We start from the raw sequence: 26,384 nt of genomic DNA on the forward strand, positions 1-26,384 counted from the left end.
ACACACTGCATGTTAAAAAATCAGTCCTGTGTATACAAGTCTTAAATACAAAAATATGTTGCTCTTTGGAAGCAGACTTGGAAAGAGTTGCAATATTTACATTCATCATTCTGTACTAAGATCTCCTCCTTTTGATAATAAGGGAGGTTATAGCTCCCTTATGCCTGACTCTCTTTACAAGAATTATCCCATGGAAACATCATAACAATATTGTTTCACTTCAATACCACCACAGCTTGCTGACTTGCAGGATTAGACATTAAGCAAGTCTTTCCCTCTTATTCCACCATTGGTTCCATAAATCCTGCACTCCAACCTATATTGTATGCAACTTGACTTAAATAGCATAGCGTACTTTCTCAACTGCCAACAAGGCTGCCTAGCCAAATATGTAGGCTCTACTTCCATCTGATAAGGCTGTAACATCTCAAACACACAGGCATATTTCCATATACCAGGAACTGGATTATTGAATTGTTGTCATATGCATATACACACCTATGTGTGTCTACCAAATGACACACACACACACACACACACACACACACACACACACACACACACACACACACACACACACACCCTACCTATATGTATTCTCCAAAGCAAGAGACTACATAAATCCCTGCCCTTTTGCGTATGGTAAAATTGACATCAATTCATATTACCCACATTACATTCCTTTTTTAATATCCCTCCACTTTTGGTTATATTATATTCAGTAGCAGCAGTAAGTTCCACACTATTAAAGTGCAGGGAGGTTGTACTTCTTAATGGTTCCACTGTACTTTTAGTTTCTCCCCTACTCTCCTCTCTCTCTCTCTCTCTCTCTCTCTCTCTTGCAATTACATGATTAATTAATTTTATTTTGTTGTTAAGGTAACTTGGCTTGCAGTAAAATTACACCTGAATTGTTGTATTAGTATGTGATAGAATAAGTTTCTTTTCTACACCAGTCTTGTGAGACAACTGTATTCTTTGTCTTTGTAATTCAGATGGCACAGAAAGGTCCCAGCACCAAAACAGTGACTATTCTTGCAGTTAATTATGACAGTAAGCATTAGTTTTGACCCAAAGCTTCTTTTCTGCTAGCATGTTAGTATTAGCATTAGCAAAGGCACATGATGCAAGCAGGGCCGGTTCTGGTAGGTGTGCAGTGCGTGCATGCACGCAGGCGGCCAATAGCGCACTTTAAAAATAAAATTAAAATGTAATTTAATATTATTTTAATATAGTGGTTGGTGATGAAATAGCGAACGTGGCATTGTTAATAAATAATATTGTATTCTCTAAAGGCCCATTCACAATGAAAATTAAAAATAACGTAACAAACGTTACCGTAAAATTAAGAAGTCATACCAACATTCACAATGGGAACACAAACATGACCGTAAACATATTTGGTAACCATGGAAACACAACATGCTCTTCTTTCATACTTCAAAAAAATTGATGTTTGCATGATGACGGGTGATAGCAATGTGCAGTTTATGGTTATAAATAATGCCGAAGCATACATGTTATGTGTTTTGCATTAGAAAACGTAGAAGTGAAAGCAACGCCAATAGTGGGTTCATCCGTTGAACCAGAGGATTCAACAATGGGACTTCCATAACCTCTACAATTGTGTCTTGTTTTAAACCACGTAAACAAAAGCATAAAAGCTTAGAGTTTGCAAACTTTCATGTTAACATCTTATGATTAAGTTTAAGGTTACACTTACGTAATTCATTGTGAATGGTTTCATTAAATAACATAGGTACAAGGTTTTATGCTTATGTTATGTTTAATTTTCATTGTGAATGGGCCTTTATTCCCGTACCATTAATCTTAAAGCGATACTTACATCATTGTTTTAATTGTTGACGGAACCGAAAGGAAATTTAAATAAAGAGAGAAATGCGCACAAACGTTATTAATTTAAATATTCACCCAACAATCAATTCTCTTATCGACCGTTTTCAACATTTCACAGCAAAAAATTCATTACTACCGAGTGAGCAGTGAGGTGAGAAGTATGTGGATGGACAATGGGTGCATAAATCATAAATGTAACCTAAGAAACTGTCGTGTGAGATTAGAGCTTTTGCTGATAAAGATTAAACATAACAGGTACGTGTTTTCATTTTGTGCTTATTTATTTTAATTTATTATTATTATTATTATTATTATTATTAATATCCATATGATGCAAGGAAGCCTGAGGCTTATGCTGCACCAGGAAAAAAAAAAAAAAAAAAGTTCCCGAGTAACCCTGAGAGAGAGAGAGAGAGAGAGAGAGAGAGAGAGAGAGAGAGAGAGAGAGAGTCAGAGTCAAAAGTAGAAGGGAATCACCAAGAAAGAGAAGAATGATGATATCCAGCTCAGGACCCTGGGTGTGCCAAGCCCATACTCACCAGATGTGAGCCCCGGGGTTATATTTAGTGTAAGTAAACCTTCGGTACCTGCACAGAAAGGTTTAAATCAGGTTTGGGTCATTACAAAATTTTTACAAATTTCAAAAGAGAAAAAATAGTTTGTGCTCTGTAAGCAAAGAATTATTATTATAATTATAGGTTCAGATAGGAAAACAAAACATCAGTTTGGTGCTTTTTATCGCAAGCGGAAGAATGAAAGTGATAAGGAAAATGAAAAATTACGCGGATCCATGCTGAAATTCGTCAAGTTGGACGAGGGTGACCTGACAGCATCAACATCAGTCGCTTCGGAATTCATTTCAGACAGTAAGGACGAAATGGAAGGTGAAAAATCAAATGACAAGTTTGAAATTGTTCCAAGAAATATCAGTGACTGAATCAAGCTGTGGTGAGGATAATTTAGAAAATAATAATTGTGTTGAATTGACGGCCAGATATGATATAGGGGATCCTTTTAGCTGGCCACCAATTATTAATAATCAGTTATTAGAACTCATAATTCAGAAGGGAACTGTAATGCCTCAAAGTATGAAGTTTCCTAAAGATAACAATGGAAGATCATTTTCTGCGTCACAATATATGAGACTTTTACCTAACAATGAAAAAGTTCAAAGAACTTGGTTAATCCCACAAAATCAAATAGTGTGTTTTGCTTTTGTTGCAAGATGTTTTCTTTAAAGCAAAACAAAGTAACAGATAGTCAGGGGTTTTCAGATTGGTGACATTTAGCCACTCATTTATCATGGCATGAAACGAGCGTAGAACCTCTCTCAGGGTAACTCAGAAATTTTTTTTTTTGCCTGGTGCAGCATAAGCCTCAGGCTTCCTTGCACTATATAACTAATAATAATAATATGCAAAATTGTAAAAAGTGATATGAATTAAAAATGCCTTGACAACAATTGTACAATTGACAAAGAGCAACAACAGTACTTTGAATCCGAAAAAAAGATGACGGCGAGCCATTATTGAAAGAATCATTGCAATTGTCTAGTTTTTAGCAGGACAGTGTTTATCTTTCAGAGGTAAAAATAATAAATTTTATGAAACAAATACAGTTAATCTCTGCTATTCGCGGGGGTTACGTTCCTGAGAAATTCCGCGAATACCGAAAACGCGAATACTGAGTTATGGCTCTCATAGTAGTAAAGGAGTTCCATTCCAAAGTATGAAATACTGTATATAAGAAAAACTAGTCTAAAATTTTGTCTACGTATCTATTATATGTACCTTCATAATATGACTATGTACATAGCCAGCACATAGTGAAATGCAAGCATATGACATCGAAATGAAAATAAGAAACAATTTAATATTAAATGTAATATTTATTAGAAATTTCAAACAAATCTTTCAAACCAGCGCCTTTGCTAGCTAAAACTTATCCCGCCAGTGTTATCACCAGTTTTGCTAAAGTGTTGATAAAGGAGTTTTGCCTTTTCACCAATGTTGAGTGAACTTAACGGAATTTTATTTTGAGTTTGGTCTTCTATCCACAGATTTAAAGCCTTTTCCATTTTTTCTAATTTAACATCACGAGTTACAGAGCAAATTTTTGAAGCAATTAGCGCATTTTCACGGACACTACGGCAGATTTTTCCTTCCGATTTCTTGATTGATCGTACCGTTGACTCATTGATTTTATAACATTTTGCCACTGAGGAGACACTTTCACTATTAGAAATTTTGTCTAATAACTCAATTTTATTCGCTAGTGTCATCATCTTCTTTGATCTTTTCATATTTCCCTTGTTATTCGTAGCCATATTTTTATGGCTACGAATACGGGTTAGAAAGAACTTGTCCACAATAAAGTCACTTTCTTCCGTTAACACACTCGAAAAAGTGTGTTTTACATTGCAAAATGGTAGATTTATCACTTTTGTAAGCATATCAATTTATAAATGGATAAATTTATTCAATTTATAAGCATATATATTAAAAGCAAACGACGAAACCTTCCATGACAAGCGCACAACACATACTGAATAAGGATTAGCGAGAAACATCCACGCTCGCGATTTTGTCACCCCTCTCCTCTCACCCACTGAGCGCTGTTTTGACTGGGGAAGATAATTTTAGCCACGTCCATGCTTTTTTATGGTGAAAAATGTTCACGGCGCTTTAATATTCACATTTTTTTTAGGTTTCATTTTATCAGCGACCGCAAACACGCGAATACAGATACCGCGAATAGCGGGGGTTTACTGTAATGGAAATTTTTTAAAGACTAGAAATGTTGGCAAAATTTGACCCCATTATCTCATACAATCTCAACCTGCTAAAAGTCACATACCTCATTACTTAGGCCATGCTTTTCATAATGGAATCATATCTGTTTTAGCAAGTGGCATCAAATCAAAAATCAAGGAACTTTTAAAGAAAGCAAAATATTTTTCAGTAATTCTTGACTGCACGCCAGATGCCAGTCACACTGAACAGATAGCATTTGTAGTAAGAATTGTAAATATTGACACTTCTGATGTTGCAGTTCAAGAATTATTACTTGGGATCAGACACTAACAGAGGAAGTGTTTAAGTAATTATCTTTTAAGTGAATCTTAACAGATTACGAATTAGATATTCCAGATATGCGTGGATAAGGGTATGATAATGGGGCAAATATGCGTGGTAAGCATAGTGGCTCCGGGAACAAAATTAGGAATACAAATACTAGAGCTTTTTTGTACTTTGTGCATCTCATTCATTAGTACAGTCAGTCCTCGTATAGCCCGATAGTTGCATTCCTAGAAACCCTCCTGCAATGCAAAATCGTGCAATATAAACAACAGGCCCTATGGGAAAAAGGGGGTTAGGTGCCGAACACCCAAGATTGAACACACATTTGTAACCAAAACACTACCAAACACAATAAATAATCGTAATAAAATACTTACGCATTTTATTACGACTATTACGTAACAAAATATTGCTAATGCTTTTACTTCTATCGTAAGCAAACTTGTTTTTTGTTTGATTTTCTATCCAAACAGATGACAGGCGTTCCATCTCTTCCAATTCTTTGTGTCTTAATCTAATGGATTTTAATTACACTTTGAGTTGTTCCTGCTATGAAAGTTGTTTTTATTTTCTCTGCATTCTTTCTAATTCTCGGTTGCCTCATTTAGGTCTGTAGTACGTGCAATATCACATGGTCTTTCATTTCACTCAAAGCGGTTCACAATTTCATATTTTTTCTCTAGAATGAGGCCACTATAAATTTTCCCGGGTAAGAATTTTTGACCCAGTCCGCCTCTGTTTATCGATATTGCTTTTCTTTTTCTCTCTGAATCTGCAGTATCTTCACCAGGACGCCTCCTTTTCACACCTCTTAAGTATTTTACTCATTTTTAAGGAATAAAGCACAATTACAAAACGAGGAGGCACGTTTGATACACATAAACAAAGCTGCGCGTGTGTAGCAACAGAATAAACAACACCACAAAGGCTGAGATACACTATTAACACCTCACATTTTACTAAAGCACATTTCGAGGGGTTACTACCATAAAACAATAAAAACAATTTCCAGTTGCGTTTCTGCTAGTGGAATCTGTTATAAACTGGTAGTAAACTCGATCTAATTGCAATTGCGATTATACCGATAGCTGGAATTGTGTTGGTTTTTACGTTATTATGGTGAAATGTGTTTCCCCTTCACTGATATAAAAAACATAATACATTTTCAGAATCTTCTCTTCATTCCTATCGTGTTGCGTTCGGTTGGGGTGATTCTGCGCTCGACTGCCATTTCTTGTAAACACAAAGGCAAATCATGCATAAGCGAATTCGGTTCATGTTATATAAGATATCGTTCCCCTATTATAAATCGTGTATGAACGAATTCATGTAGTGTAAACACGTGTTATACGAGGATTGACTGTACTAGCATTAGTAAAGGCATATGATGCAAGAAAGCAAGTTTATGCAGCATCAGCCAAAAAAAAAAAAAAAAACCACTCCCATTTCATCCCTCTGTTCGTTCGAAATACCTGTCGTATTTCCCACTTCAAAAAAAGTGAAGTGGGAAATTATCGACCTGTCAGTTGACTTCAGTGATAGGGAAAATCATGGAGGCAATGATCAAAGGTGGAATTCAGGATCATTTGGATTGAATTGAAATTCTCAAGGATACTCAGCATGGTTTTGTAAAGGGAAAATCATGTTTAACAAATCTGGTTTGCTATTTCGAAAGGGTCACTCACGAGCTGGATTTAGGGAATAATTTTGACATCGTTTATTTAGATTTCAGCAAAGCTTTTGAATCAGTCCCACATGAGCAGTTGCTTTATAAGCTGGAACAGGTTGGAATCACTGGGAAAATCCTTAGCTGGATAGCAGGATGGCTTCAGGGCAGGAGGCAGAGGGTTGTGATAAATGGCTATTCCTCAGATTGGGTTGATATAAGAAGTGGGGTTCCCCAAGGATCAGTATTAGGACCACTGTTGTTTTTAATTTTCATAAACGACATTGATGAAGGGATAGAGGGTGTGATGTCTAAATTTGCAGATGATGTTAAAATTATGATTAAAATTAAATGGCTATTCCTCAGATTGGGTATGATTAAAATGATAAATGGCTATTCCTCAGATTGGGTTGATATAAGCAGTGGGGTTCCCCAAGGATCAGTATTAGGACCACTGTTGTTTTTAATTTTCATAAACAACATTGATGAAGGGATAGAGGGCGTGATGTCTAAATTTGCAGATGATGTTAAAATTGGTAGAGTGGTTAATGATCACTGTCAAGCTGAGCTTCTTCAGAGAGACCTAAATAGACTTCAGGAATGGTCAGAAAAATGGCAGCTATGCTTTAATCCAACAAAGTGTAAGGTATTACACCTGGGAAACAGTAATTCCAATATAACTTATTCACTTGGTGGAGTTCGACTAAACCCAGTACTGGAGGAAAGGGACTTGGGTGTTAAGATATGGTCAGACATGAAATTCTCTGAGCATTGTAAGACCCATGGTGTCCTATCGATGATCTATCGAACTTTTGCAAGTATAGATAGGGACGTGATAATCCCATTATATAAGGCTTTTGTTACACCACACTTGGAATACTGTGTTCAAGTGTGGAGACAGCACCTAAAGAAAGACATCGAGCTTCTTGAAAGGGTGCAAAGACGGGTCACTTGCCTGGTAAGATCGGCAAAAGGGCATCCTTATGAATAAAGACTTCGAATATGTGGGTTGCAGAGTTTGGAAACTAGATACCTTAGAGGAGATTTGATTGAGGTGTTTAAGGCTCTGAGAGGCATCAGCAAAATGAATGAGGACGAAATTTTCAAGATTATAAATGATGCTAGAACTAGGGGACATAAATTCAAGTTATGGGGGGGAAATGTTTAGATTGGACTGCAGGAAGTTTTATTTTAGCCGGCGAGTTATAAATTACTGGAATAAGTTGCCTACATGGGTGGTAGAGGCTGACAGTTTGGGGAAATTCAAAGGTCATCTGAATAGTACTTCGGGTCAGGGAAGCGCATAGGACGATAGGTTTAATTTCCTTTTTTTTTATTAATTATTATTATTATTAATTTTTTTTGGCTGGTGCAGCATAAGCCATAGGCTTTCTTGCACCATGCGGCTAGTACTAATACTTGTCCAGCTGAGCCTTAAATTTATTTAGGCTTTCAACTTCCATAACAAGGGATGGAAGTCTGTTCCACCAACCAACTACCCGCTGGCTAAAGGCAAATTTCCCCACATCTATCCTACATGTCTTTCTTCAATTTGAATTTATGCCCTCTCAGGTGATTATTCTGAGCAAGAGGAAGAATCCCATCGGCATTGAGCATGCTCAAACCATTCAAGGCTTTATACACCTCTATCAGATCACCTCGCCAGTGCCTAGTCTCCAGACACTGTAATTTGCAAAACTTAAGCCTTTCTTCGTAAGAGCAACCCTTCGTTCCATTCACTAATCTTGTTGCCATTCTCTGTACTCGTTCCAGCAGCTCTACATCCTTCTTGAAATGAGGCCTCCAGACCTATATACAGTACTGAAGGTGTGGCTTGACCATTGCCTTATAAATGGGAATAATCACCTCCTTGTCCCTGCTAGAAAAATTCCTGTATATCATTGTCAAGACACCATGAGCTACTCTTGCAGCCAGTCTGCACTGCTCAGAACACTTTATATCTGCCTGCACAATTACCCCCAGGTCCATTTCATTCTCTACCACTGTCAGTGTAGTACCACAGAGTTGATATGTTGCTCTGGGGTTACTGTTTCCCATATGTATTACTTTACATTTGTCAATGTTAAACTTCATTTGCCATCTCTCAGCCCATCTGCTCAACCATTTCCAGATCCTATTGCAGCATCATAGTGTAAGTAGTGTCCTTAGCAACCTTGCCAACCTTTGTATCGTCTGCAAACTTGGACATTAAGCTTTAGATACCATCATCATTATCATTTATAAATATAGAAAACAACAATGGACCGAACACTGAACCCCGAGGGACTCCACTAATAACATTAGTCCATGATGAGCAGTGTCTACTGATTACCACTCTCTGTTTTCTCCCCCTCAAACATCCCTTTATCCACAGCAGCAATTTGCCTCCAATGCCACACTGCTCCAATTTGTGCAGCAGTCTTCCATGTGCAACAATATCAAAAGCCTTTCTAAGATCCAAATATATAATATCAAAGTTATTCCCTGCATCCAGTTCTTTTGTGACTGCATCATAGTATCCAATCAAATTGGTCAGGCAAGACTTCCTCTTAACAAAACCATGCTGTGTCCGAGCTATAACTGAAGTCTTGTCTAGATGATCCTGCAGTGTTTCTTTAACCAGTGCCTCCATTAATTTTCCTGGAACAGAAGTTAAACTCTCAGGTCTATAATTACTAGTGTCAGCCTTTGATTCTCCTTTGTGAACTGGGGTCACATTTGCACATCTCCAGTCTATGGGTACCTCCTCTGCGTTCAAAGAAGCTCTCATAATTATGGCTAAGGGTTTGCTTACTTCCTTTGCTGCCTGCCTCTTTTAATATAACTGGATAGATCCCATCCACCCTGGGTGCTTTTTTTATGTTTATCCTCAACAATTTCTCCTCCACTTTCCTCTCAGTTATTAGAAAATCATCTAGCTCACTGCCAGAGTTTACTCCGCCTCTAGCATTCCCCTTTCTGAATAACTCCTCATGTGTGAATGTAGATGCAAAATACTAGTTTAGTTTGTTGCCCACCTGAGCAGGATCATCATCTGTTGAACCATCCATATCCAGTGGGCCAATCTGATTCATCCCTTTCCTTCTAGAGTTTACATCGGTAAAGAATTCTTTTCTGTTTTTCTTTGCATCCTTTGCCAAGGATTTCTCATAATCTGCCTTAAACTGATTAATTTCCTTTGTGACTTGGTTACAGACCAGCTTATATCTATCATAGGCTTCCATGTCACCCATTAATTTATATGTATCCCATGCATTTTTCTTCTCTGCCATATGTCTCATTAGTTCAACTGACATCCATTTAGGCCTAAACCTTGAACAATATTTCTTATCTCTAAATAGGCCTATGAGGCTGGGAAAACTCACATTAAATAATTAAACTTCACACCAACCAGTACTTGAAAATATTTTAATACTGTAAGTAAAAACACTGTATTTACAATAAAATTATTAAAACTAGTTTAAAATATTTAAAATATATAAATAAAACAATTAAAATATGACAATTAAAATATTAAAAATTGAAATATACCGTAACAACTGTAGCTTTCAGCAAGACGGCAGTCTCCTTTCTCAACAGCGTACATTTTGCTGTATGCCACATCCTTAAATAGCAGGTCCACGGCATTCGTCACATGGTTCCCCAGGAATGTGATTGGTATTTCCCATTTGTGCACCAGAACCAGAAATGGCTCGGGAGCGCACTACCCGAAACCGTTCGTCTTGTCCCAAGACAACCGTTTCAAAGAGAGGGTGTAAATGTACACCCTTATCTCTATTAATGGTATTACTGGCTGCCCCAATGCGTAAGCTCTCAAGCCATTTACGGTTCCAGAACCGTAATGCTTCTCCCAGAAATGCTCTGCCACAGCAGACTTAACGTAATTTGCAGTCTTTATTGCATTCACCTGTTCCCCCAGCAGCGGGGTAGTTTATGAAATTAAATGCCCGGATTGTGAGGTATGTTATGTGGGAGAGACGGGGCAGTGACTTAAGGACCAGCTGGGGGAAACACATGAATGCAATAAAGACTGCAAATTATGGGAAGTCTGCTGTGGCAGAGCATTTCTGGAAGAAGCAACATCAGATCTCCCGGGAGGATGCTGTCATCACAGATCATGCACAGGGGTTCTGGAACGGTAAATGGCTTGAGAGCTTACGCATTGGGGCAGCCAGTAATACCATTAATAGAGATAATGGTGACGGTTTACACCCTCTCTTTGAAACAGTTGTCTTGGGACAAGACGAACGGTTTCGGGTAGCGTGCTCCCGAGCCATTTCCGGTTCTGGTGTGCAAATGGGAAATACCAATCACATTCCTGGGGCCCCATGTGACGAATGCCGCGAACCTGCTATTTAAGGATGTGGCATATAGCAAAATATACGCTGTTGAGCAAAGAGACTGCCATCTCCAAAAGCTACAGTTGTTACAGTTTACTTTAATTTTTAATATTCTTTATCTGTTTTCAGTCATATTTTAATTGTTTTTATTTATATATTTTAAATATTTGAAACTATTTTTAATCATTTTATTGTAAATACAGTGTTTTTAGTTAAGTATTAAAATATTTTCAAGTACTGGTTGGTGTGAAGTTTATTTAATACAATATTTCTTAGATGGTATGTAAAGCATACTAGCTTCCAAGATAAGTTCTTTGAATGCTTCCCATTTTGAATTTGCTGTTGGTAACATCATCAATTGGTCCCACTGTATAGAATTTAAATACTGTCTCAGACCATCACAGTCACCTTTACGAAAGTAAAAACCCTTCCCTTTACCCCTGATGGTAGTTACCTTTTTGAGTAAATCCCACTTCAGCACACTGTGATCACTGCCACCCAGTGGTTCCCTTTATCTGCAGATTCTTAATGCATGAAGAATCACTACTGATAATCAGATCAAGAATATTACTCCCTCTAGTTGCCTCCCGAACATGCTGATGTAGAAAACAATCATCCAATTACGGTTTACGGTTTGGTTTTTAGGAGCATTAGCAACCCGGTCTAATCAAGAAGCGTGTGCTACGCACTGCTGCTCCTTCCCACCTGGCTACGGAGGCGCCCAATCATCCAATAAATCCACAAAAGCCTTGCTAGTGTGTGAGTGACCAACCCACAAAATCCAGTCAATATCTGGGAAATTAAAATCCCCCCATTATAAGAATCTCTAATTTACTGGCCCATTCTATTTCCTTGTCCAGTTTCTTATTATACTCATCAGAGTGATTAGGCCTATAGCACACTCCTACTCTCAATTTTGATCTCCCAATGCTTTTGTCACACCAAACTGACTCTATACTGCACTGTCCAGCGATGTTGACTGGCTTCACTTCCTTGGATTTTATGTGTTTCTTAACTAATAGCATAACCTCTCCTCCCTTCCTATCCTTTCTGTACACATTGTACTCCCCAAATTCCAGTTCTGCATTCCTTATATCTGTGTGACACCACATCTCTGTTATCCCAACAATATCTGCCTTTGAAGTTTTGACCAATACCTCAAATTCATTAAATTTATTTACCAAATACAAAGCATTGGTGTACAGACAAGCATACATGTACCTGTTGCTATTCTTAGCTACCCACGTTTTTATCTGTTCTGCAGTGACACCCAGCAGTCTCTGAAATATCCTAAATCTTGTTTTCCAGGCTGCTGCTCATTCCAATAGAAGCAGTGCAAGAATCACTTTCACCTCTGCCAATGGCTACTGTTAATCTATTAGTCCTTGTATCCCTCCAAACTAGCAGTTTTTGGACCCACCTAACACTGCCTCAATAGCATCAGCAAATATTTTTGTACCCTTTCTATTTAAGTGTATCCCCTCCCTGTAGAAGCAGTCTCTCCTGTTAACAAGTACATTCATTGAATTTAGTTGTAAATGATGCTGTCAAAGTAACATTTGAAACAGTTTATTTTTTTTAACATTGTTCAAGAATTGCACACATTTTTTTCTGCATCTCCTTATAGATGGGATATACTAAATCGTAATATCACTAGATTAACACTGAAATCTGTAAGTGATGCAAGAATGGAGAGTAGAATAAAAGCAGTGTGACCTCTCAGATTGCAATTAAGTGAAGTCTTGAAAAGTTTAAATGACATAATAGATGATAATTCCAGAGACATGAAAACAAAACATACAGCTCAATGTTTGTTAGATCATGTTGTATCTTTCAAGTTAATTTGCTTGGTCGTTATATGGAATGATATTCTGTCAAAAATTGATGTTGTAAGTAAAACGTTGCAGTGTCCTCAATCCAACATAAATGAATCTCTTAATATTTTGAATGAGATTGTTAAATTTTTAAGTGCAGCCAGATCTGATGAGGCATTTAATAAATATATTAGGGATGCAAAAGTTTTAGCTGCAGAAGTAAATGTAGTGGCCGAATTTCCATTTGTAAGAAGTAGAACTAAAGTTCACCATTTTGATTATCCCGATGAACATAAATCTAAAAGAATTGTTTAGAATACAATTTTATCTGACAATTGTTGATACAGCCTTAAATTATATTCAGGAAAGGTTTGAAAATCTAAATGAAGGTAATAATGTATTTAAATTTCTTTGTGAATATGGAGAAATGACTGAAGAGGAAGTTAAAAAATCTTATTTTGATTTAGATGTTTCACTTTAAATTAAGAAAGGAAGCACATGTATTAAGGATATTGATGGTCTTCAGCTCTTCGATGAGCTGATAACATATAGAGTTTTGAGCACTGGAATTCCAGACCCATTAAAAAACTTGACATATATTGCAAAAAAATAAATTGATGTCATCATTTCCTAATCTGTTTATAGCTTTGAGAATTTTTCTGACATTACCAGTTAGTGTAGCATCAGCTGAAAGGAGTTTTTTGAAATTGAAACTTATGAAAACATATTTAAGAATGTCAATGACTTAAGAAAGGTTTAATTATCTAGGACTGTTAGCTATAGTAGTAGGGGCATGTGATGCAAGAAAGCAAGCGTATGAGCTTATGCAACATGAGAGAAAAAAAAAAAAAAAAAAAAAATTCATACAACCATTTCCTCTAAATGTTTGTCCAGTTCCTACTTAAATTTATTTAACCTACCAACATCCATAATGTCAGATGGAAGTATGTTCCAGCAATTAACCACCCGCTGGCTAAAGGCAATTTCCACACATCTATTCTACACCTGTCCTTTCTTAATTTGAATTTATGCCCCCTTAGGTTCGTAACCTGAACAAGTGGAAGGATCCCATCAGAATTCAGCATGCTCAATCCATTCAAAAGGCCTTATACACCTCAATCAGATCACCACGCAGGTGCCTAGTCTCCAGCCACTGCAATTTGCAGAACTTAAGCCTCTCTTGGTAAGAGGATCCCTTCATTCCCCTCACCAATCTTGTTGCCCTTCTCTGTACACGCTCAAGCAAATCGACATCCTTCCTAAAATGTGGCCTCCAGACCTGTACGCAGTATTCAAGTCGTGGCCTGACCATTGCCCTTATACAGAGGGACAATCACCGCCTTTTCCCTGCTAGCAAAATTCCTATATTGCTCAGAAACTTCATATCTGACTGCACAATTACTCCCAGGTCTTTGATTTCATTTTCTACCACCTTAAGTGTAGTACCACACAGCTGGTACATTTCTCTGGGGTTACTTCTACCCATATGCAGTACTTTGCATTTGTCAAGGTTAAACTTCAGTTGCCACTTCTTAGCCCATCTGCCCAAATTATCTAGATCCTGTTGCAGTAGCACACTGCCATTACTGTCATTAACAACCCTGCCAATCTTTGTATCATCTGCAAACTTCAACACTAAGCCTGATATACCTTCATCAATATCATTGATAAATATACAAAACAACAGTGGACCCAACACCGAACCCTGTGTAACTCCACTGATAACATTAGTCCATGAAGAGCAGCACCCAATGATTACCACCATCTTCTCCCACTTAACCATCCATTTATTCATTGTAGCAACTTACCCTTAATACCATTCTGCTCCAATTTGTACAATAGTCTTCCATGTGCAACAGTGTCAAAAGCTTTCTTGAAATCCAAATATATGATATCAAAATTATTTTTTGCATCCAGTTCCTTTGTAACCAACATCATAATAACCAATCAGATTTGTCAGACAAGACTTTCCCTTAACAAACCCATGCTGTGTCTGAATTATTGTGCAGTCTTGTCTAAATGATCCTGCAATGCATCTTTAACCAGTGACTCCATTATTTTACCCGGAACAGAAGTAAAACTAACTGGTCTGTAATTACTCATGTCACCCTTCAATCCCCCCTTTATGAATTGGGGATACATTTGCACATCTCCAGTCCGTGGGAACCTCCCCTGCGTCCAAGGATGCTCTCATAATTATGGCTAAGGGTTTGCTTAGTTGCTTTGCCACCTCCTTTAATATAACTGGATAGATCCCATCCACCCAAGGTGCCTTTCTTATGTTTAAATTCAACAATTTCTCCTCCACTTTGCTCTCAGTTATTACAAAATCATTAAGTATCGTGCTACAATTTGATAACCTTCTGCCATTTTCAAACCTTAATAATTCCTCATGTGTGAATGTAGATGCAAAATACTCATAAAAACATAAAACATAAAAACCCATACAATTCAAGCTATTCGGATTATCACCAATGCAATAAAATAGTTTATAATTAGATTGCACTAACTGAAAAGCCCAATAAACCGAAAAGTGCAAATTGCTTTTACTAGAAACTTTCCATCTGATCAATGATTGCCAGTATGGATTCCGTCAGTGTCGATCCACTGGTGATATTCCGGCTTATGTTACCCATTTATGGACAAATTCAATGGAAAAGTTCGGTGAAACACAAGCAGTTGCTCTTGACATCTCAAAGGCTTTTGATCATGTTTGTCATAAAGGTCTTCTAAAGAAGCTTCCATCTTATGGTTTTCCAACTGTTTTTTGTAATTGGTTATCCAGTTTTCTCTCTGATCGCTCACTGAGGGTGATGGTAGATGGCTCTCTGTCTTCTAACTTTTCCACTAATGCTGGTGTGCCCCAAGGTTCAGTTCTTTTCCTCTTGTATATTAATGACCTTCTTCCATTGATTGGAAATCCTATCCATAGTTTTGCCGATGATAGCACATTGCATTCCACTTTCCATTTTGAGAAACCATGCCCTATTCAATCTGCTTAAACTTTTCGAATATCTGCTACCAATTCCTTAAATGCTGCTCTCCAGGTAATTCTCCATGGGAAATGACAACTTAGTTAATTTCAATCCTTCTAAAACCGAGTCTTGTCTTATATCTCGCAAAAAGGATTCTTCTGCTCCTATGCTTATCTTTGGTGAAACTCCGATTTCTAGGCAAAATGATATATCTCTTTTGGGGATTACCCTGACTTCTAACCCCTATTGGCACAAGCCCATTACAAATATTGCTTCCTCTGCATCTGAAAAACTTGGTTTTCTCTTTCATTCTCAGTATTACTTTTTTTCCAAATGGCTGTTCACTGTACCAATTGCAAATCCGCCTTAGCATGGAATATTGTTCCCACATCTGGGGCAGTGCTCCCAAAACCTCTCTCAGGCTTTTAGATTCCATTCAGAAGAGTGCAGTTAGGTTAATTAATGACTTATCTCTAACAGTCTCTCCACTTGCTGTCTCATAGACGTACTGTTTCTGCTGCATGACTCTTCTACAGATATTTCCATAGGCACTGTTCTTCTGAATTGGTTTTTATCATTCCTGCTCTCTCAAAACAATCCAAACACGTGCTGTCACCAGCCAACATCCATTTACTGTCCAACTTCAAACTCACAGAACCAACTTTTCATCTTCCTCGTTTATTCAACTTTTCATCTTTCTCGTTTATTTATTCAACTGCCGTTTTCTGGAACAATCTTCCTTCATACGTATTTCCTGAAAATTACAGTGTACAGAAGTTCAAGTCCAATGTCAACAAATATTTTCTTTCATCTTCTCAACCTCCAACCCAAGCACGGTATGAAGTACTATAGGTTCTAATACCTCTTGTGTTTGGGGTTTGCATAAAAAAAAAAACCAAACTATTTTATGGTTGTGACCTCCAGAAATGTGCTTTAGAAAAATATCAACAAAGGCATTCACAAAATTGATTTTTATAATGGAACATATGATAAAGAAAGGGAATGGAAGTGCAATTTCCATTATAAAAATGACCCTTCTGAGAGATAAATAGCTTAATTATATAAAGAAATTTTCAACTTCCGAGGTCTTGGAATGAATTACCAAGAAACAATGTTATTGGGTTCACATTGCGAAATTTTCATAGTACCTCCATTTATTCCTACTGGATGCAAAATACGTTTGCACGATTTTTTTAAGTTTGCACCGGTTGGCAAAAACTTACGTAAAGTCTAGTATTACATAAGTCAGGGAGTGGCTGTACATGTATATCACTGTTCAATTCCCTTTCCACCAAGGGTGGTACTAACAGCCTGTCTGCAGTGCTCAGAGAACTTCATGTCACCTACCCGGGTCTGTTTTGTTCTCCTACCCTGAGTGGTACTACATAGTTTTTGTTCTAATTTGTTTCTTTGTATTCATATATATGAAAAGCTCTTTATAAAACTTTTTTGCTCTCTTAGAGACAGAGATTTCTCATACTTAGTCTTTACCAACTTGACCTTTTCTATGATGCTGCTGCAAATCAACTTGTAGCTGTTATAAACTTTAGTAATTTCATCACTCTTACTTTACTATGCTATCTTTTTTTTTTTTTTTGCTATATTTGGCCAGCTCTATATTCATTGATAAATCATCCTCGTCATGTTAAATAAAAGGGTAAATTACCATGTATAATAATAATCACCAAATCACCTTTTCCTGCCATTCATTAAGAAATGTCCACAGCTTTTAATGATATTTTAAAGCATGCTTCAATACATAAAAAAATAAGTACTCATGCAATATAAAAAATAATAAAAGTACATAAATCTCCAAACATATCTTTTATATAAGCAGATTGGTTCAACTGTTGATGATCCTGCTCAGGTAGCTAACAAACTGAATGTGTATTTTGTATTACACTTACACATGAGGAGTTATTCGGGAGGGGGGGGGATGTCAGATGTGTATTAAACTCTTCCAGTGAGCTAAATGATTTTGTAATAACTCAGAGCAAAGTGTAGGGAAAATTGTTGAAGATAAACATAAGAAAGGCACCTGATGTGAATGGGATCTATCCACTTATATTAAAAGAGGCAGCAAAGGAAGTAAGCAAACCCATAGCCATAATTATGAGAACTTCCGTGGACTCGGGGGGGGGGGGTACCCATGTGCAAATGTGACCCCCAATTCATAAAGGAGGATCAAAGGGTGACATAAGTAATTACAGACCTGTTAGTTTAATTTCTGTTCCGAGGAAATTAATGGAGGCACTGGTTAAAGAAGCACTGCAGGATCATCTAGACAAGACTTCAGTTATAGTTCAGACACCGCATGGGTTTGTTAAAGGGAAGTCTTGTCTGACCAATTTGATTGGATACTATGATGTGGTCACAAAGGAACTGAATGTAAAAAATAATTTCAATATCATATAATTGGATTTTAGGAAAGCTTTTGATTCTGTTGCACATGGAAGACTGCTGCACAAATTGGAGCAGTGTGGCACTGGAGGCAAATTGCTGTTATGGATAAAGTGATGGTTGAGTGGGAGAAGACAGAGAGAGTGGTAATCAATGGACACTGCTCTTAGTGGACTAATGTTATTAGTGGAGTCTCTCAGGATCAGTACTGGGTCCATTGTTGTTTTCTGTATTCATTAATGATAGTGATGATGGTATATAAGGCTTAATGTCTAAGTTTGCAGAGGACACGAAGGTTGGCAGGGTTGTTAATGACACTAAGGGTAGTATGCTACTACAACAGGATCTAGAAAAGTTAAGCAGATGGGCTGACAACTGAAGTTTAACATTGAAAAATGTAAAGTACTGCTGATGGGATTCTTCCTCTTGCCCAGATTAATTGCCTAAGGGGACATAAATTAAAATTGAGGAAAGACAGTTGTAGAAAAGATGTGTGGAAATTCGCCTTTAGCCAGCAGGTGGTTGATTGCTGGAACAAACTTCCATCCATCATAAATGAAGGGGTTTTTTTTTTGGCTGATGCAGTATAAGCTTGCTTTCTTGCATCATATGTCTCTACTATTGTTAATGTATACAAATGGAAGATTTAAGACATAATTAGAAATATGGGAATAAGCCAACACAGATTAAAACGTAGACATAATTACCAAATGAGCCAAATTAGCTAGCCTCAAAAGTGTGATAATATAATGCATATACAGAGAAGCTATTCATAAAGTTTACATGCTAGCATCCTCCCCCTACATTTCATTTGAGGAGTCAATTTTCCCTGTATCTTTAAAACCTATAATGATTTACACAATAAACATTTACGTAATAAATATAAGAGATATAACATCTGTTGCCGATGGCTACTTACTATAGATAGTAATTTAGTAGGAAAAATCATATAATTAAAGTAATAAAAAACACAGTCAAAACATGGTATCGTCTCTACTAGATACCTAGCAGAAATTCTTGCATGCCAATGCATAAAAAAAGTCTTAAAAATAGGTAAATTCAAAAAGCATATATCACATTATCATATTACAGCAGAACTCTTCAATTTTATTTCTTTGATGTCTTTTGCTGTGAGTACTTTTAGGCATCATGCTTTTTCTATGCTACATTCAGCCTCTCACTGTTTTTTTTTTTTTTTGTGGATTTTTAAAGTATACCGATAAATCCCTCTTTTGGTAATTGCTGCTACAGATGATAATGTATACATTTTATTCATACTAGTGATTAAGCAATAAAATGTTGAGGCAAAAAATTTTTTCACAGCATAGTAATCAATAACATTTTGAAAACTGAGGGGCTAGATAATCAGCCATTTTCCTCTGTTACAATGAAGCGTAAAACCTTATGTCATTATATGCAAAAAAAAAAAAAAAAAAAAAAACAACTATACAAGAAGTACTTACGCTTCATAAGATCTGAAAATGGTGTAGGGCAAGTGGATGGAATTGGAAGTGTTAATTTATTCACGGCAACTCCATATGCAACAGCAAGCGTATCAAAACCTTTGTATGGGGTCTCACCAGTTAAAAGTTCCCATAAGACAACACCATAACTGTAAGAATAAAATTACAATATATAGCTCTACCATATATTTTGTTATGCTATATTATTAAGCCAAACACTTGTTTGGCTTCATATATAATATTTAATAACAGCAATTTAGGTGACCAGAGAAAAATATTACACAAAATATTAAAGATGATTTTTCCCTTGGATACGTAGGGTGAACATAGTTATTTTGCTTGACTAACATAGGTAGATAAACATTAATAGTAACAAACACAAAAAAAAGCTAGTAAGCAGTAATTTAATTTAATTTAAATTAAATTACTGCTGCTTCAACAGCAGCAGTACAATTTATGTTCGTTATTGTTAATGCTATTTTTTTTTTTTTGTAATGTCAGATCTCTAGATAGGGGTATGCAATCTTTTGTTTATTTGCAGTCTAGATGAAGACTAAACCAGCAGATTACAATCTTGATATTCTGCTGGGGAGAGATTGGTATTACAATCTTAGTATTCTTCTGGGGGGAGATTGGTATTACAATCTTAGTATTCTTCTGGGGGGGAGATTGGCAATTAAAACTAAGTAATATTTCAGACAAACTCAATTTATCAATGCAGTGGTTTTTCATTAATTTATGTAATTCCAAACACTTTATAACAGTGATAAGTTCACATTTATATCCATAATACCTTCATCTGCAATTTTTTTTTTCAAAAAAAAAAATAAATAAATAAAATAAATAAATAAAAAATAAAATAACTGGGATTTAATCCCATCTATCAATGAATGGTATATGCATGTGTACATAGGTATTCTCTGTCTGGGTGGTATCTAAGAATTCCCTTATAACCTGCCGATGTATATACATGATGTAATATCTCTGCAGAGCCAATAATGTATGTTCTGTATGTTTAGTGAGATGTTTGTGTTGTATTAGTGTTGTATACATGATGTATATTAATGATGTAATATCTCTGCAGAGCCAATAATGTATGTTCTGTATGTCTGTGTGTTTAGTGAGATGTTTGTGTTGTATGAGTGGCTCCCATTTTGTTGCAAAGAGGCAGGTCATCTGTCCTCACTGAACTATAGGATTGCCTTCACTTTATCCAGTAGCACATAAGGAAGGCCAGCCTCATGTGGTGAAAAGGAAAGGGAAGACAGCAACAGAGGTGGGATTACAGCAAAGAGCAGGGTAAGAAAGCAGCAAGCACTCCCGGGAGAGCCAGGAAGAACTGGGGTCAGTGACAGATGGGAGGGGGAAATTGGTAAAAAGACAGGGGAAAGTAAGTAGATACAGGGGAGGGAAGGAGACAGAAAGAAGGTGGAAGTAACTCTCATAGCAGACAGGAGTTAGTATAAGTATAACATCTGAAATCCAGCAACCTGCAGGAGCTGGAGATTGTTGGTTTTTGGATAGTAAATCGAACCAAACCTGAAATGTCAAGATAAAAGCACGATTGAGGGAGAAAACAATGGCAGTGCATATGTATACTTTTTGAAAATTTTTTGTGATGAACTTATTTTTACTAACTATGTTACTTGATTCTTATTTCTTCATTTACCCCTTTGGCCATTGATCAAAATTTGGAAATGAGAAACTTGGCACCACAAAGTTACCAAAGTAATCACTTATAAAATCACTCTGATAATATTCCATTAAAAAAAAAAAAACAAAACATAATAATGAGGAGAAAAAAAATTAAGCACACAAAATAATGCACCAGATATTTTTTTATTACAAGGTGATTTTTGATACTTTCCCTGAAAGCATGACTAACACTGTAGACTTTTCCATTTGGAAATTTTTCTTTTGACTATCAGAACGCCTTCAATTACCTTGGAATTAGCACAAAAAAAACCAAATCATTTCAGAGAAGAAACAGTATGATACGATTTACTCAGGATGTGCAGTCTGGATAATAATGCAGGTGTCAATTTATTTGGCAAACTTGAGATAGGAGAAGACAGTTTTCATTTTTTTGTTTTGTTTTCTGAATGATATTTACCTATACTGTATCATTATCATCAGTTGACTGTACTCTTGAACACTGAATGAAAGGGCCCCGGGTGCCAAGCGATTGTGACTGAGCGATTTCTCTGTGCTATTACTGCGATTTCTCAAAAGTGATTTATAGTTATTTTGAGTTCTTCACGTTAATAAATCTATTCATTTAAAAACAGCTCTTGTTACAAAAACACTTGTACAAAGCAAGAAAGGAAAGGCACCTTTCTTTATTTCTTCTAGTTTACTACTAACCACTTACTACTTTTCGCTTGGTCACACCAGGCACTGCTCCTGCCTCCCCGTGGCGGGGCCGGTAACCTTGGCAGAAAAGTTCATCTGCCAGGGGCTAAGAGGAGCCAACATGGAACAAAGTATGTTTCCAACTCTAGAGCCGTCGAGCTGTCGGCCAAACACAGAAAATGACCATGATTCGTCGCAAGCAAAGAGGTTGAAAACCAATCCCTCGGCGACAGACTTACCTGCATTCTTAATCATGCACTCGCTATCTGACCAGCCTCTCAGTAAGCTATCCCCTTTTTTAATCCAAAAACACCTGGAAAGTATTGCAGGGTCTCCCAAGACGGTTAAGAGACTGCAATCAGGGGACTTACTTATTGAAACTATAAATGGCAAACACTCTGAAAAATTACTTAAAAAGACAACTTTCGCTGGTATTCCAGTGAAAGTAACTCCACATGCAACCCTAAATACATCAAAGGGTGTAATATCTAGTTGGGACCTGATGAATGTGACGGAGGAAGAAATTAAAGAAGAGCTTCAGGAGCAAAATGTAATAGCTGTAAAAAGAATTATGATAAAAAAAGACAATATTCTCACACCTACCAGAAATATCATTCTTACATTCAACAGTCCAAGCCTACCCACATCAATAAAAGCTGGATATCTACTTTGCCGCACTCGTCCTTTCATACCCAATCCGTTGAGATGTTATAAATGCCAGAAGTATGGCCACTCTCAAACAACGTGCAGAAGCAACCCAGTTTGTCCCAACTGTGGATCCTCCGATCACATTCAAAGTGATTGTTCGGTGAAAGAAATGATCTGTCCCAACTGCAAAGGCAACCATCCGGCCTACTCTAAGACATGTGAGAGGTGGAAAACAGAGAAAAAAATTGTGAAATATAAAGTTGAAAACAGAGTTAGTTATCAGGAGGCTAGAAAATTAATTGCACCGAGTATACCTAACCATACCTATGCCAATATTACAAAAAAATATCAAACCATTGCCACACAAACCGATGTTACCGTACCTTCAAACACTTCCATCTCTGACTGGGCTCGGGCTGTTCTCTCTCAGCAACAGTCCAGTGCCGTTAAGCACTCAGACCAAGCAAATAATACGCCTCTCACAATACCAGCAAAATCTCAATCTCCGCCAGTGAATGCCACTACAAATAGTAATAGTTCGTCTTCGAAAAAGATTATCCAAGACAAATCGATGGAGGCAGAGTATCCATCCAAACAGGAAGATCCAATCCTGGAAATATTTGCTGAAGAAGAGATGGACACTGGTCGCCCTTCCTTTCCGAAAAGAGAAAAACCAAAGCCAGAACGCCATAAGACAGCCACGTCAGGTACAGCTTCTTCCTCTAAATTCAAATAATGTCTAATATCTTGCAATGGAATTGCAGAGGCTTTCGTGGAAACATTGATGACATCCGTTATTTAATTAATCGCTACTCTCCAGTTGGTTTCTGCCTGCAAGAAACCTATTTAACTCCTCAAATTTCCATTTCCATCAAAAACTACTCGATCTATAGACGCGATCGGAATACATCCGATTCTGCTAGAGGTGGTGTAGCAATTTTAATTAGTACAAGGATTCCAGCTAAACAAATTACTCTCCAAACCCAAATCGAAGCTGTCGCTGTGCGTCTGATTACTCAAACTGCATTAACTCTAGTCTCACTTTATCTCCCACCAAACCATGCTTACACTTATAATGATCTTAAAGAACTTTTACTGCAGCTACCCTCCCCTATCTGCCTGCTAGAGGACTCCAACGGCCACCACCCTTTATGGGGTTCATCTAAATTAGACAGACGCGGCCGACTGATTGAAACTTTACTGGAAAAAGAAAACCTCACTCTTCTTAACAGTGGCTCGCACACCCATATACAGTTACCCAATGGACAGACTTCTGCCATTGACCTATCGATTTGCTTCCCAATACTGTTTTCAGCTATGCAATGGTCCACCCTGGATGATCCCATGGGTAGTGATCACTTTCCAATTGTTTGTAAACTACCCAACCACAATTACAACATCCCTGCAGGAAATGGAAATTCTCTAAAGCCAATTGGGCGAAATTTCAATCAGCAATCACTCTTGACAAAAAAACTATTCAACTACAGCCCATTGATGAAGTTACTGATTATATTACATCCCGCCTTTTAGTTGCAACTAAGTACTCAACTCCGTTATCAAATCCCCCGTCCCGACGGCATTTCAACTACTGGTGGAACGAAGAGTGCACAAAAGCAAAGAAGGAAAAAAATAAAGCATTTAATTTATTCCGTCGATCTCCAACCACAGCTAATCTAATTAGCTACAAGAAACTAAGGGCAAAAGCGCGTTACATTCAAAAGCAGGCCAAGAAAGATTCTTGGACTAGGTTCGCATCAACTATCAATAGGAACACTGACTCCAGACTAATATGGAAAAAAATTAGGCAGCTTTCTGGGAAGTTTCCAACTGTTCCATCTCCAATTCTCTCCTGCAATGGGCAAGAACTCTCTGCTCCTATAGATATAGCCAATGCCTTGGGCAAAACTTTTGCTGATATATCGGCTGCATCAAACTACACTCCAAAATTCCAGAAAATTAAGACTGCCAAAGAACAGAGACCTATCAACTTTCGAACCTCACTGTCACTTCCATATAATCAGCCTCTGCAATATTGTGAACTTTTACAGGCCATCAGAACAACGCGAAACAGTGCCTCTGGGCCAGATGGCATATATTATGTCATGCTGCAGCATCTCGATGAGAAAAGCTTACAAATGATTCTAATCTTTTTTAACCGGATCTTCCTGGAAAATATTTATCCAACCTCTTGGCACCACGCTACAGTTTTGGCGTTTTTGAAACCTGGAAAAGATCCCTCCAGTTCTAATAGTTACAGACCAATATCTCTGTCAAGTTGCCTTGGTAAAATTCTTGAAAAAATGATCCATAGTCGACTCACTTGGATCATTGAAACTCAACATCTACTGAGTAATTGTCAACATGGCTTTCGTAAAAACAGGTCATCCCTAGATCTGATGATCAAGGCGGAATCTGAAATTCGCAATGCCTTTGTGAAAAACGAACACCTTGTCATGGTCTCCATTGATATAGAGAAGGCATTTGATACTACCTGGCGGTATGGCATTCTCAGTGACCTATATAATCTTGGTCTACGAGGCAACCTACCCATATTTATTAGGAACTTCCTCAAGAGCCGATCTTTCCAGGTGAGATATCAAAATTCCCTTTCTGCTACATTCTCGCAGGAAGAAGGAGTACCACAAGGATCAGTTTTGAGTGCAACCTTGTTTGCCCTTAAAATTGATTCCATTACAAAAGTACTCCCAAATACTGTAGAGGCTTACCTTTACGCTGACGATCTCGCTATTTCTTGCCATTCTCAGAACATGAGATCTGTCGAAAGGCAATTGCAGATGTCCCTCAATAAAGTTCAAAAGTGGGCTGAGCTCAATGGATATCGTCTTTCCCCAGAGAAAACAGTTGCGATCCACTTTTGCTGTCAACGCAAATTGCATGCAGATCCTGAACTTCGGATTTCAAATTCCACCATTCCGATTGCCAGCAATATGAAATTCTTGGGACTAATCCTGGACAGTAAGCTCAACTTCTTAGATCATGTTAAATTAATACGTACTGCCTGTCTCAAAAAGATCAACATGCTAAGAGCTTTATCTGCCCTCTCTTGGGGAGCAGATCGTACAACTTTGCTGCTCTTATATAGAGCACTGATTAGATCCCGTTTAGACTATGGTTCTCCAGTTTATGATTCTGCCCGAAGGAGTGTGCTACGCTGGCTGGATCCTATTCAACATAATGCATTGCGGATTGCAATTGGTGCATACAGGACATCTCCAACTCAGAGTCTATACATTGAAGCTAATGAGCCCCCTTTGCATCTTCGTAGAAAAATGTTACTACTTAAATATGCAGCCAAAATACAGACTTGCCCTTTGCATCCTATTCAGCCATACCTTTTTAATCAACCACTAGTTAATCTCTATAGAAATAAACCAAGTAAAATCCAACCGGCTGGCCTACGGCTCCTTGAAATATCGCAGAACTGGAATGTTCCTCTCTACAATATGCAACAGATAAAGAATTACTCTCATCCACCATGGACCACCTTTCCTCAACTGACCTCTGATACCTATTTTCTTCAATGGGGAAAGAATTGCCTGCCGGCAGTGACTGTGCAACAACTCCATGCTAGCCATATTCAAACTTATGCCGACTTCTTACCGATATATACGGATGGTTCCAAATCTCTGTCAACTGTTGGAGCAGCAGCAGTGTTTCCCTCTGCTATCATATCAGCTTCTCTTCCACCTGAGTATAGCAACTTTTCAGCAGAACTGTATGCAATACAGTTAGCTCTAGAAAATTTGAATTTACATCCATCTGCAAAAT

The 26,384-nt window shown here is 37.5% G+C and overlaps 1 protein-coding gene across 1 annotated transcript in view; it reads right to left on the reverse strand.

Moving 5' to 3' along the window:
- LOC150085097 (mitogen-activated protein kinase kinase kinase 10-like) overlaps positions 1-26,384 on the reverse strand; it is a 275,293-nt gene that overhangs the window by 110,851 nt on the left and 138,058 nt on the right. The window contains exon 3 of the mRNA XM_090376779.1: positions 19,596-19,744. Within this exon, the coding sequence (XP_090232905.1) occupies positions 19,596-19,744 (149 nt within the window). The remainder of the gene's footprint in view (positions 1-19,595; positions 19,745-26,384) is intronic.

Source organism: Mastigoproctus giganteus, chromosome 6, assembly GCF_048544385.1.
Source record: "Mastigoproctus giganteus isolate SK-2022 chromosome 6, ASM4854438v1, whole genome shotgun sequence".
NCBI classification, from domain to species: Eukaryota; Metazoa; Arthropoda; class Arachnida; order Uropygi; family Thelyphonidae; genus Mastigoproctus; species Mastigoproctus giganteus.